At 45.1% G+C, this 13,994-nt stretch overlaps 1 protein-coding gene across 2 annotated transcripts in view; it reads left to right on the top strand.

Moving 5' to 3' along the window:
* The first annotated feature begins 2,133 nt into the window (after positions 1-2,133).
* The window catches only part of LOC146179004 (uncharacterized), a 51,747-nt gene continuing 39,886 nt past the window's right edge, over positions 2,134-13,994 (top strand). Inside the window, exons 1-2 of one of the 2 annotated variants that reach the window (XM_084579826.1) lie at positions 2,134-2,209; positions 3,503-3,553. In XM_084579826.1, coding sequence (XP_084435952.1) covers positions 2,177-2,209; positions 3,503-3,553 — 84 coding nt within the window. In that variant the 5' untranslated portion in view covers positions 2,134-2,176. The remainder of the gene's footprint in view (positions 2,210-3,502; positions 3,554-13,994) is intronic. The other variant, XM_084579825.1, reaches the window with a different exon arrangement.

Below are 13,994 nucleotides of genomic sequence, written 5' to 3'. Positions count from 1 at the left end.
CGGCTTCCGACACGACTCTCTGCCCCTTCTCCCACCTCTCTCACCCTTGCAGATTCTGGGAATACGAAGACCCGTTTTCTCTCCTCTCTGGTCACAATATAACTCCACAAAAACAGAAACGAACCAGAGAACATGCACTGTCGAGGCCCTAGACTAGTCGCGCCTGTCAGATAGAATCTTTCACTTTCTTAGGTATTTATGCAGAGTGCAACCTATCCTTTAGAGCGTTCGCCAGCGCCACCCTCGCCCGTAGCGGTGAGTGTGGAACGTCCTGCGACACTAGGTGCCACATAGAATATGAGCTCATCAACGTATTCTGTACTATGTCTTTTTTATTTATGTTGTTTACCCTCCTACAATAATGCCCCAATGAGGGCGCGGTAAGAGCTCTGTATAAATAAATAAATAAATAAATAAATAAATAAATAAATAAATAAATAAATAAATAAATAAATAAATAAATAAATAAATAAATAAATGTAACATGGAAATCGAGCGCTGTGTGATGGCACTCTTACGCCAGCTATGACATCAAGACCTATAGTTTAGAAGTCCTCGTTAAAAAGATCTGTGAACAAATGCAGAGAAGATGAGGAGCTCATAAGATCAGGGATGGGGTATTTCACAACGAAGCCCCTCATACTACCTGCATTTGTTTGATATTTCTTTAGTTAGGTTATAAACGTCAAGACTGCCTAGTGACACAAACACTTATAGCGGGAGACAAGTCATTTCTGCGGACGTGAGAGCGACGCATGTAAGAGATCGGGTGCGGTTTTGGGCGCGCTCTGGACGCCTGTTTGCGTCGTCTTCCCAGCAGAATCAGCTGACTCTCATCTCTCTCTGCCCCCTCTCCCACCTCCCTCGCCCTTCCAGATTCTGGGAATACGAAGCGCCGTTTTCTTTCCTTTCTGGTGACAATATAACTACACAAAAACAGAAACGAACACGCGTTGTCGAGCGAGGCTTAGACTGGTCGCGCCGTGTCAGATAGCCAAGCGGCGCGGTTCGTCTCCCTACTTCGAAGGCGATTGCCAAGCGTCGTGCGAAGAAAGCGAGCAGAGAAAAAAGCGCGCCAGGCATCTCTCGGGTTGCCCTGAAGAGACAGTTAAGGGCGCGACAGATTGCTGTCCCCGCTTGACTCACCCCGTCTCTACTTTCTTGTTGTTGGGTGCACCACTTCGATATCGTCAACGATGGGCACGACATGTCTCGGTTCACTGGGGGAGTGTTACGCCGGCGGCTACAGCTTGGCTGGCTCATTGTTGTAACTTAGCCATAGCCTTTCGCATGTGTCTAGCATAAGTGATTACTCGGCTCATAGCCTCGTATTATGACAGTCACACACTACTTTAAAATTTTAAATTCTAATCTTCGTGCCACCGCAGCCCTCTTATCGTGTAAGACAAGGGAGTGCTCGGCTTCCCGCCACTCTTAGGCTCAAGTATCAGTTAATCCCACTCACGCCGTCTTGGGCACTTGAGTGATGCTCTATTCGAGGAACAACATTCAGCAAGAAAAATACAGCTTCTCTCTATCTCATCTAGCGGATGCTTCTATCACTTTGGCTCACGTGATGTTAATTGAGATATTTATTAGAAATATTTATCTGACGCTACATATCCCATTGGCATGTGTGCGTGCGTGTGTGCTTGTACGGGCGACCTGATGCTACCAATCTTTTATATTATTTCTAATGTTTTTGCCTGCACGATAAAAACAGCTAAGGTAAACGATGAAGAAAGGAATCAGTATCAGGTTGCAAAAACAGAAACGTGCACTCGCATACCCACGCACGCAAACGCAATCCTAGCACAATCCTGCACTACGGTGCTCGACTCTCAAGCTGTTGCGATGCGCTCGTTTCGTTCTCGCACGCTGCAGCAAACTTCGCACAAGGCTTAGCGTACTGCACGTAACATTCGAGCCACTATGCGTGCCGCTTCCCCCCGAAGGGCACCACCCAAGTGCCTGCCATCCGAGGCGTCGCCTGTGTGACGCCGCCGCCTGTCACTGTCTTTGCGTATTTCCTTTTAACTCCGGTCACGTGGGTTTAGATACCGATGACGTAGTCGGCTGGCGTATCAGACCGGAGCACGAAAACGACGCGTGTGAAACTAGATCCATTTCGAAACTTTGTGCCCGGCAAACGAAGTCCTGCCAGAGAAACGGCGTCATGGCCAAGCGGACCATCTGTGCCTTTTTTCTGGTGAGTACGCATAGTGGCATACAAACTATTCAATTATGCATTTTGGCATTCTGCGTTGATCCGGACCGGCACGGTCGTCATGTAGAGCGGCCTGGCTTTGGATGTCCTCCCAGTTATTAGCAGAGTAGGAATTTTACATTTTCTACTTCTCTGCAAAAACCAACTTTTGACCAGCCTTTATAACACATATATGCACTAGTGCAGCCGGGGAGGGGAACCAAGGATGAACACAGAAACCTGTCGTAAGCCAAGTGGCAGTTTGAGAACTGGTGATTATATGTGGTCGTTTAACGCTTCCAAGCTTCACGCTTTCAATGGAAGGCTCTGGTGTTTATAGGGCAGGAGATTATTTCGACGACAAGATCTTCCCTATCGCGCACTAACGCCACCTCAGAAAAACGAGGATATAAAATCGTCAATTATCGCCTTCGTTGAACTGATTGCTCTGCATCGTCAACTTCCCATTAAGGGCGCTGCAGCGGCTCACTCTGTGTAATGATGACGCGTGGTTTCATGGCTCACACAACAATAATGCAGGTGGCATTCGGCGACCAGTGGGAGTCTTCGGTTGATTGGAGATATCAATTTAATAAAGCCAGTTTTATTGAAGTAAGGGAAGAGAGTCGCTGGTAAAAACGAAAGGTGAATGTATTCATGTGTCTCGTCGGTACTGCGGAGGTGTTGAAAATATGCATCTGCATCATCTCGCGCAGCCTCGCTGTCTATTTGCGATCGTCAACAATCACCTCAAGTTGGAGCTATAGATACCGCATGGCAGGCTTAAATTGCTCTAGATCTGTTATCCCTGGTAGCATATACTTTGCCAGCGCCTTCTGGCTACCATGCAAAATAAGGAAGGAGGCTAGGTGGAGACTAGCTTCCGTCTCTGCATGAAATGGCTATAACAACCCAAAACACATGGACTCACATTTAGGAGTGACCTCGACAGCTCTCAGGTGTTACCCATCGAGCGAGCATAGCTTCATTACGGGTATGTTATTTAACGGCGCAAAATGCTTTGATGCTGACACTTTTACTGAAGGGTTCGATGAAACCATTTCAGCCCACGGGCGTATTGACACTTTGAATGTTTCTCCGTACTCAGCGAGCAAGTTCGAGAGCTAGGCTAAGTGGGTCACAGCTATATTGGCGTTTGTAGAAATGTACCATGTGTGTTTGTTTCAAGTACATTGTGCAATGATAGTTAAAACCCATTAAAAACTATTTTTGTTTATGAAATTGCGAACATTAGTATCAATAAACCCCACTAATACTGTCAATATCGATTTGCAGGTTAGCGTGCTGTTGGCTCTACAGGAGCCTACCTATGCAAGACGTCGCCAGGTAAACAGCGCCATTGCAAATTACATACAGCAAAAAAATATTTTACAGCTTGAGTTGCGTTGAAGTATGTGTTTGATATCCGCCAATTTGAAAAACGTTTCATATCGCTGCAGATATTCTTAGATCATTCTAAAGGTGTACGGAAGATGCTAATAGTTGCTGAAGTACAGTATATATGGGTTGAATAACGTAAGTGAAAGTTGGGCAAAAATAGCGAGAGCCCTGGATTGAAAACCGCTTACCAAGATAGCAGCTATCGTCTCTAAAAACTGTCAAGCCTCGATATAAATGTGGACCACCGCTCGTTTGCTTTCAGATATTATTTTGTAATGAGTGCACGAGGGATAAAGAGAGAAATAGAGAAATTTATCATTCACAATAAGTAGAGGGAGTTTCCAATATTCCTACCATTCACCTCTCACCATGCCTTGAGGCGACGTAGAGATATGAGCCGATGATTCAAAGCTAGTGTATATATAGAAAGTGAAGCATCGCGTTGTGTGTCATGGAATTTCTTGGCTGTGAAATGGAGTTGTGACGTCAGCTAGGCCACGTGACGCCGAGGAGTCAATCACACAGTGGAGCGAAATTTTAAAAAGGCCCGAGGACTCCACAGTAAGCGGGTGGAACCCCAAACATTTTTAGTTCGTACACCGCCGCAAATGGGCCAACCCCGAAAGATTTCAAAGTTGATCCACAGTGGGTCGAGGACCTACATAAAAAAGGGTGGGCTACCAAAATTGGCTGTCATTACACACCGAAAACAAGCTGGCGATACGAAACTTTCATAACTGTCTCATCAAATGGGTCGAACCACCTTAAGATTTTGGAACCCGTAGCGGACTTGGACAAGCCAGGCTCGTCGTAAGCCGAGTGCCATTTTTGTCTCATGATAAGTCTATTTCGTCGTGCGCATTTTAAACTCCGATTTCGATTTAAGATGAATTCGTTTTATTGTTTTCGGATTGTCGAGAAATGGCAACACGAATACTGAAGGGCTGTTTACGCTTCCTTGGCCTAAAGGGTGGACCTTTTTCACTACAAAAATCAACATGACGGAGCTCGAGAGTGGCGACGCGACCGACTCGAGTAATATTGAAAAATACAATCTGTTTTGCTCCTCAAGTAAGGTCGACAAAAGCGTTGACCTTTCTTGCAGAGAGGAAGAAGGTGAAGACAGAAAAAAAAAAAGAGGGACCAGCATGGCGCTGTGCGAAATGCTGCCTGTACAATGAAAGACGCATCTGGTGCAGGTGGTGCAAGAAACCACTGCGTGCAGTTCCGCGCTTTGTGCCCTGCCATACTCGTCAAAGGCTTGAATAGGAAGACTTGAATAATTTGTGGCTTTTCACAAACATTTCGTGACATTTATAGTCATAATTTTGTAATATCTTCCTACAAGCTGTCTTAAATGCCATGAAGTTGCGATTTCCACACAACCCAAATAGGTGTAATAAAGATCGCTATATAGAAAAAAAGAGCATTTCTCATTAGGTTTGTTTTTTTATTTTTATGCTTTCAACTAACCAAAATATCATTTTCAATAAAGAACTGGCCATTTTGGTGCCATTTCTTGAAAAAGACCAGCTAATGTGTGGGTCAAGAAACCAGTTCGGATAATTCCACGAGTTAACGTGAAATTCGGTGATAAGTCCTATAAGCGGGTTGGTTAAGGTGCAAAACAGAAAGCTCTTGGGCCAGTTGGTGCATCTTTAAATGAAACAAAGTTAAACTAGCAGACTATAAAGAAGATGCGTACACAAGCAGAGGCGTTAGACGCGGGCTGAAAATGGTTTGATTAAGGTGCAAAAGAGAAAGTTCTTGGACCAGTTGGTGCATCTTGAAATGAAGCAAAATAGAAGTAGCAGCATATAACGAAGACATATACATAAGAGATGTTAGACACGAACGGAAAGCAGGTTGGTTAACGTGCAAAAGAGGAAGCTCTTGGGCCCCTTTGTGCTCCTTGAAATGTAGCAAAATGGAAGTAGCAGCACTTAAACCAGGTAGTGCATCCTGAAATGAAACCAAATAAACGCATAAAGAAGACGCGTGCACAAGAAGAGACGTTAGACTGATAGTGCCCTCCCCGTCTAACATCTATTTTTGTGTACGTGCCTTTTGTATTTGCTAGTACTCCCATTGTGTTACTTTGGTTAAAGTCGACTAAGGGGTCGGATTAGTATAAACCTTCAAGATCGTCCAGTGGAAGGTCCTAGAACATTTCAGAAAAGATCACTTCTGCACGCGCATGCATTAATATTAGTTCTTTAAGGAACATCCAACCTTTCCGAAACCATTGGGGCGCAGGCTTCAAAGAAGGTGGTACAAAGTATGAACGAGTGCTCGAGTTCAAATATTTTTTTCTGTTGTGTCCTACATTGCATAGTGATGAAGCTTCTTTTGAAGGTATGCTCCCAACTGAGTATTACACTGGGGAACGGCACCGAAAGCTTGCTCCTTTCATTCTTCTTTTATAAAGCTCCGCGCAAGAAACGCCTTTGCCAAAAGTCTATATTCCAACCAAGGGGTCTGCTTTTAGGCACAGCAGCATGTAACACGTCATAAGTAATTTATCACTTTTTTTATGGTGAACCATTCTTAGTTAGGCAAGCATATTATTCACGAATCAGTTACAAGTAATTTGCTAAATTTTTGTAGTTTTCCTAGTAGTGTGTTAGCTTATGTATGCGGCTGCGTGTTCATGAGGTCAGTGAGATAATAAAGGCAAAAGTTTAGGGATTAGTGATCAAGCTAGTAGCAGAAAGCACGCACGCGAAGGAGGATCCTAAAGGGGAAAGCGCTAAAGGGGAGCTTTTATCACGCTGTTGCACTACACCCTTGAAGGCGGAGTTTAAGAGGAGCTATTACCACACTGTTGCATTACACCCTTCAGTTCAGTTCAGTCGTTCAGTCGTGTCCGACTCTTCGTGACCCTATGGACCATGTCACGCCACGCTTTCCGGTCTCTCACTATCTTCCAAACATCACATAACTTCATCTGCAGTACCTCGAGGATGCCATCTAACCATCGCGTTCGCTGCCTACCCCTTCTCCGGCGACCCTCAACCTTTCCCAACATCAAATCTTTCTCCAGCGACTCCTCTCTTATCAGATGACCAAAGTAGCTGAGCATTACACCCTTATGTGCCCCCTAATATTTTTTTTTTTTTGTTTCATTTCGAGACATATCGACGTCAAGAATTTGTGAGCGTCACGAATGTTGCTAAGACGACGAACATAGACCGTAATTCGAAAATGACGAATAGAAACTGATGCTTTCGCAATATAAATAAGCTGTTCCGCTATTTTCTGCGGCTCTAAGCGCCGTTGAATTATTTTCAGTCGCCGCGTGCGTCTCGGCTGATCTCTCTTAGTGGACGCGCTATTTTTATTGTAGATAACAATACAACGTCGAAGTAAAGGTGCAAGGTAACAAGGGCTGAAAGACGCTGGCTGCCGGCGAGTATGTCTGTGCTGTGGTACTACCTGTAGTGCTCGCTAACATTTTTGGTGGCAATGGTATCATGCCACTGAGTGCAAAACCAAATACAGTACCTGGCCAACGGCCGGAGTCTACCGCCAGTCAACGAAGGGTTGTCTCGGGAGAGGATGGTGCCGATAATATTCGTCTGGCGCACTGCAGCTGAACGCTGACCTCCGATACATCGTAGACGACGTCTCCCTGCGGATAGATGCGCGCAATGTCCGGTTTTCTGGACTTGTGGTCACGTCGCTTTGGGGAACCATGACGTCAGATATTGTGGGCCAGATGGTGGACTCAACTATGGGTAGTCAAATGGCAGCTAAAAAATTATTTACAATGCGGCAGCTATGACCACGTGACGTGGCCGCCATCTTAAATCTGAGAGCCACTGAGAAACGAACGAGAAACTGGCAAATGTTAGTAGTAAGAGCTAACGCTCTTAAAGACGGCATTCGTGATCCCGAAGGCCTTTACAACATCACCTGTATGTCTTGCCGGTCTCTCCAATGTTTCAGACACCTCTGAGTGCCCCATGAACCGCGTGCTGCCCCATACCATGGCGTTGGTGGACGTGGACGACGTGATTGTGTGCGCGTGCAGTTTTTCAGGGAATCAGGGACACCTAAAAATAGTCTAGCACTGACATCTGCCTGGCTTCCATTGAAACTGAAATATTAATTGTTTCCTCCGCTTTGCCGAGGTGACGTAAAGGGTTGCCCATTTTAAGTGAGTAGGCGAGCACGTGGCCGTTCTCTTAGAGCTTCAGTGCGTCTGACCGAAATGCGCTTCGAACCCAAGCGGCAGCTCATACTAAGCACCTTCTTCAGATCCGTCTGTACCTGCGCTATCTGATGTGATGTAAGACCGTGTTGCGCGCAGCGGCGCTCCAAAGACAGCGACCACCTCCTTGCGCGTTCACTATAAGAGTGGACGATCATGTATATAGGTCTTGCCGTGAAACGGCATGACATTCATCCAGATCAGGACAGGGTGTGAGAGCTCCAGCCGCTCTAAAGAGCTCAATAGCTGTTTGTAAGAACTCACTCATTAACCCACAATCGCCTAGCCTCGAAAAAAAGGGCGCTGCCTCTCAAATTATATTACACATTTGTCAGAATTGCGTAATTTCCAACTCTGTATTTTTGAATGATTTATTGATCGAATGACGTGTGCAGTGCTGCGCCTGTGCCTCCTGCCGAGGGAGTCGCCCACGGTCCAGAGCTACGCTGGACTACCCTAATGAAAAAACCCTATGAGTCACAATAACCGCATACAGATTTCTCATACTAAACTCGTACAAATCTCATATCATCTCATACAAATATCATTCAACGTATGAGAAATGTATGAGATTGTATGAGATTTCTATGAGTTAGTATGATAAATCTGTAGGTTATTGTGACTCATACGGTTTTTCACTAGAGTAGGCTGCACAGCTCGGTCTGCCAATTAGCCATAGCTGCTGCCGAGTGGTTTGTCCCAAAGAATTTCGGCTGGGGTGCAAGCTAAGGGGAGTGGTGTGGGCTGTCTTGACAGGTGCAGGTAGAATAGCGAAATGTGAGCTGTTTTGGCATAAGCGTACTGAAATGGTTATTTAACTGGCTGAACTAAAACAAATGACGTTGAAGGAGATGAGGAGAAAGTTAGTTCGCAGAAGGCGTCATGGGACAGCGTCCTCTCGGTAGAAATCCGGGTAAAGAAGGGTGCACGGCATCAACGCACTTTGTGGTAGGTGACGCGCTTTGGAATCATTAATTTATAAAAGGTTGGCAGGGGTATCCGCAGAATTTAGGGAAAATATATCTGCGCATGAATACAGAGCTGACTGTATCTCTGTATTCAAGCAGTGATTGGATAGATGGATGGATGGAATATAAGAGCGTCCCCTTTGAAACGGGGGGGTACCAGCTATCATGCCCATTTTTCTCCCTATACCTTAATTATTGTTTCAGATTCTATACCATCATTCTATTTATTATTTTTTTTTGTTTCTACATTACTAACATTATGTCACTTCTCTGGTCTTAAGCCATCAATCTTCCAGTCATTTTTTGCCAGCTTCCACAGCCGGTTTATTTACCCGGCCACTGGTATCGCTAAACCCCAGAGCTTCAGGAACAGTTTCGTTCCTGAAGCTGATTTGTTTTCTCCAGCGCCACCTATCGGCCGTCGGTATAGCGCACATCGCTTATCTCAATGCTTATATTTCTTTCGTTATTGTGCGAAAACTAATTAGAGCTGCCAGGTGATATTCGGACATGTTGACAGTAATAGCCACTCTTCCTACAACTTGCAGCATGGCTTGTAAAACAGTTGCTATGCTCGTACCTACAATGTCTAATCGACGACCGCAGAAAGCTATTGTTGTATTAAATGTTGCTTATACTGGACGTGAATGTGCAAATGAGGGAAGAAGCACGAAATAAAGGCACTTTTCCAAATTTTTGGGTATTATTTTTATCCAAAGACAGGGCAAGCATATTAGACCCTATACTTTCGTTACGGTAGCACGAATTCGCACACGAATTTTCAGGTTGATTCTCTTCGTCGTCGCTCTGGGCTGCGCAGACTATTTGTCGTCTCAAGTGAAGGGTCCATTAAGCGGCGAAGAATGTACACCCATCCGCCAAAAATAAAAACACATCCAAGTACTGCAATTTCGTACACTGATAACGGCACAGCTGACAAATCCCTTCACCTATTTTACTCCCTCGAACGCTGAATGCTAAGGGACTAAAGCGGAGCTGCCTCCACACGGACCAACCACTCGTCACATGGACAAAGTCGTGCAATTAATCGCATTCTACTATTTGGCTTAAAGTGCACTTTCTATATTTTGACAAATAAAACCCCGTGGAAAGTTTGTCCAGCCGCGGTACAAACACAATTGGAACAGGAAGTAAGCGTTTTTTGCCGCTGTGGCGGAAGACCTGCGCGAAGATACTTTTAAGAGTATATTGATTTGTTCTATAGTTTCGTTTTAAATGTCAAGTTGCTGTGTAACAACTACTTGTGGGCTTCTTTACTGTATGCAGAACAAGTTCATCGTCATCATTATTAGCCTGGTGATACCCACTGCAGCACGACAACTTCTTCAATACTTATTTAAACCTTTAATTAAGCGGGTCCTGTGCTAACTGCATTCACTTGTTTCCTGCAAACTACTTAACCTCATTTGCTCAGCTAACTTTCTGCCGGCTCCTGCTACGCTTCCCTTTCCTTGGAATCCAACGTTTTACCTTCCCATCTTTTCGCACTATATGTAGTGTCCATGCCCATTTCTTCTTGATTTCGGCCAGAATGTCATTAAATTTTTTTCCCTGACCCGCTCTGTACATGGTATATCGCTAAACGTTACACGTAACGTTTTTTGTTCCATACCTCTCTGCGTTGTCCTCAACTTAAGTATAACCCTTTTCGTTAGCTTCCACGCTTCAGCCCCATAGAGGAGTACTGGTAAAATGTTATTGTGATACTTTGTGCTTGCGCGATAGCATTAAGCTGACGATCGTGTCCTGCGAGTACTTTTAAAATGGGCTCCATCATAATCTTATTGATCTAGTTATTTCTCTTTCGTGGTTCGGATCAGCAATCACTGCCTGTTTTGAGGAGTTGTATTCATTTACTGGGTACTCCAAGCGCGATCGCTACCTATCGCAAACTGCTGTTCCTTTCTGAGGCTGTTCAACATTGCCTTGATCTCCCGCGTACTAATGTTTAGACCTACCGCTCTACTTTGCCTGTCTATATTATTGATCTTTGTATTTCGTCACCTGAGATACCTGAGATCGCGTATCCTGCGAAATAAATCTCCTTATTATTGTCTTGATGGAGGTCTATTGCTGCTGAGCAGCTACTACGAATATCTTCCAGTAATTTCCGATATGCCTGATCATGCCCTGGTTTTGAGGTAGTGGTGGCGTAGAGGTAGAACATCCGCCTCGCGTGCAAGAGAACCGTGGCTCGAATTCCCGTTGCCGCGATATTCTCCACCAGATTAAAGAGGAAACATCCGCGTTCTGATGAAACGTCATAAACCATTTTGGGGTGCGACTTTATACAGGTCCATGGTCACCCCTCAAAACACACCGCATCACCAAAACAGGATTTCGGCCACACTGGTGTAACAATTGGCCCCCATTTCCATATGAGTATACTCCAATAAACCTCCAGCTGTCAGTCTCCAACGGCTGCGGCGCAACTGACCATGGCGGCGACCGGACCTGTGACGCAGCCGAGGGGACCTTTGGCTGCGGGGAGGCGAGACAGACCGCCATTGGAAACTAAACCTGGCAATGTGTAACGCTTGAAACCTAGCTAGCGGGTCTATAGTCTAACGGTGGTTGTTTGAGTGACTAGCGGGCATTCAACCAGATATTATGGGATTTATTAAGGTAGGAGGACTCATGAAGCATATATCGAAGAACAAGTTACACCCTGCTGAACTGAAGGTACTTACATGGCGAAGAGAGGGGGAAAAAGGCAGGCGGACGATGACATGGCGATTCCGTTCGATTTATATGCACTGGGGGATATATGTATAGTGAAGTGAGCTAAAGAAAAAATCAGGAAAAAGTGAAGGAAGAGCAAGGACGCGAGAAGAGCATATGACAGTGTCGCCACTTGTCGGACGCGACCAGCGACGTAGTGAGGTATGAGAGCAGTGCTGTCTAGCCCGTGGTAGAGCCTTCAGGCTTTAATGTGTATGGGACGACCGTTCGAGCATCCTGTTTTCCATCATCGGGCGGTTGTCAACGTCGTCACGTTCAAAGAAGCTTTCTTCTTTCGGCGGTAAAAGTGAAGGTGGCCCCACGAAGCTTATGATGGATCGCCTATAGCTCTTCGTACAGGCAGACGCTTTACTGCATGGAGATTGTGCGCTCGGCCGGGCCGAAATAAATACGTCAGTGATAGCTCAGGAGTGCAACGCACACGACCAGCCTCAGATCGGTTATGACTGAGCACCGAGACGTACACAACTTTGCCATAACGCTGGACAGGAGTAGATGTGTAAAAGAAAGAATTATTCTTGATATATATTCGATGTCACACGGCCATGGCTAAACATAAGCGAAATGGCTCCAACCATTACGCCGATTCAAATGCGATGCCGATAAAAGTGCATCAGCACAGGACTAATTAGTATTAAATATGCAATAAGTGTCACAGCGAAGTTGGTTAACGTTGCGTTATCTTCTGTAGCTGAAGAGGCAGCTTAGCGAGCGACCAGGATTACGCTTCTGAATTTTTCCAAAGTACCTCAATGGCGCCAATATATAGCGGCGGTACTTCAGTCGCCAGCTCTTGAGCGCGTAGCTGTACGGCGTTGCTAGTCGTAAAGATAACTGTCAACTTTGAATGGTCCGCGTACTTGTAAGGTCCAAAAAAAATAAGAAATTTTTTTTTCTACGATGCCCAGTCAAAAAAAACTACAGAACTGTGTCAAAAATACGACAAAATAACCTGTAGTTCTGTCGTAACCATCAGATTTTTCTGTAGTTCTGTAGTTTTCCTGTAGTATATTTCTGTTGTCTGTAGTTCTGTAGCACTTTTCTGTTGTAACTACGAATATTTCTGATGTTACTACAGAATGTTCTGTTGTCACAACAGGATTCCCGTCAAAAACCGCACAGAAATTCTGCCGTAACATCAGAAAATTTTCTGTAGTTTTTTCCGACTGGGTGCTGCCTTTGAGGCGACGGTTATTTAGGAGAAACATTAGGACCCGTTTTGAATACACTCGAAACGACACAATCGTCCGCCCATTTCTGTAGCGCTGCGATCGGATGCTTTCGAAATCCGGCTACTACTGGCGACGCCGCTTGGGTCGCGCGAGAACCCCAGCCCGCTGCACTGTCTATTCCAGGTCACTGTATGGTTGTGCTACGCAAGGCGGAAGATGAAGTCTCAGGTTTGGATGCGAGAAATGCGAACCGGTGGTCGCATATTCACCCGAGTTTAGCTCGATTTCACGAAATAGTGGGCAAAGCGTTTATCCTTGCAGCGATGGTATCATTGGCCAGCATTGTGGTAAAATGTGGTTTTATCGGAGTGGTAGTATCCGACATGTCGCACTAACACGGTGAGGACTGATATAGCAAGCAATATATGCACGCAAGGACGCTGTCACAGAATCCTCTGTTATCACGAGGCAGCTGTTCATCAGATTCGCGCCGCCGTGCAGCTAAAGGGCGTCCAGAAGTCATAATATGAAGTTAAATGCCAATATGTTTTCGGATCATTAGTAAAAAGCAACCAGCTGTTTTCAAAGACTAAAGCGAAATGTAAATATTGTGCGGAAATATTTGCTGAGACAATTGCTGTACCTGAAAAAAGGATGAAATCATTCCAGCCTTTTTGTATGCAAGCGTAGTTTTTTATCTTTGTAGACGTCTCAAGCACAAGAAGAGATTTATCTCTGCTGACGAGATAACGCCAGGTAAACAGCAACACAATGCAACGAACTCTATATTTGAAGTGCCCCCAGAATACATCGGCCTCTGAATATAGAACACCCCGCTCTACCTCATAATGTAAATGCATCAACAGCTGGGATAAGTCAATCACTATTCGAGTGACGAAAGTAAGACAACTCAAGTCTTGACTATCGAAACAAAATGCCATCTGAATTGACTTTTCAACGCTAGTTGTGAACAACAAAATCTATACAAGACTCAAACAAGCGCACAGCGTCAGCATGCGATATGCTGTAGTTTATTCCACACTATAACTAAGAGAAGCCAGACTCTTCTCAATGATGGGGAATAGTCATTCTCTGCGTAAAATGTGCGCACTTTGCTCTTTCCACTCACTCCATTCGGCACATCTGCGTTTTCCAATGCGGGCGGCGCAATAGCCCCACCCAGGCCCCCGGGAACAAATTTATGCCCGAATGAAATCGGACAAAATGCCAATTAGCGCGCTGTACCATAAAGTGACCACCGCTCCAACGTG

Source organism: Amblyomma maculatum, chromosome 9 (genome assembly GCF_055883805.1).
Source record: "Amblyomma maculatum isolate TAMU_Amacu chromosome 9, ASM5588380v1, whole genome shotgun sequence".
Taxonomy (NCBI): domain Eukaryota; kingdom Metazoa; phylum Arthropoda; class Arachnida; order Ixodida; family Ixodidae; genus Amblyomma; species Amblyomma maculatum.
This window is presented reverse-complemented; position numbering and strand designations above follow the sequence as displayed.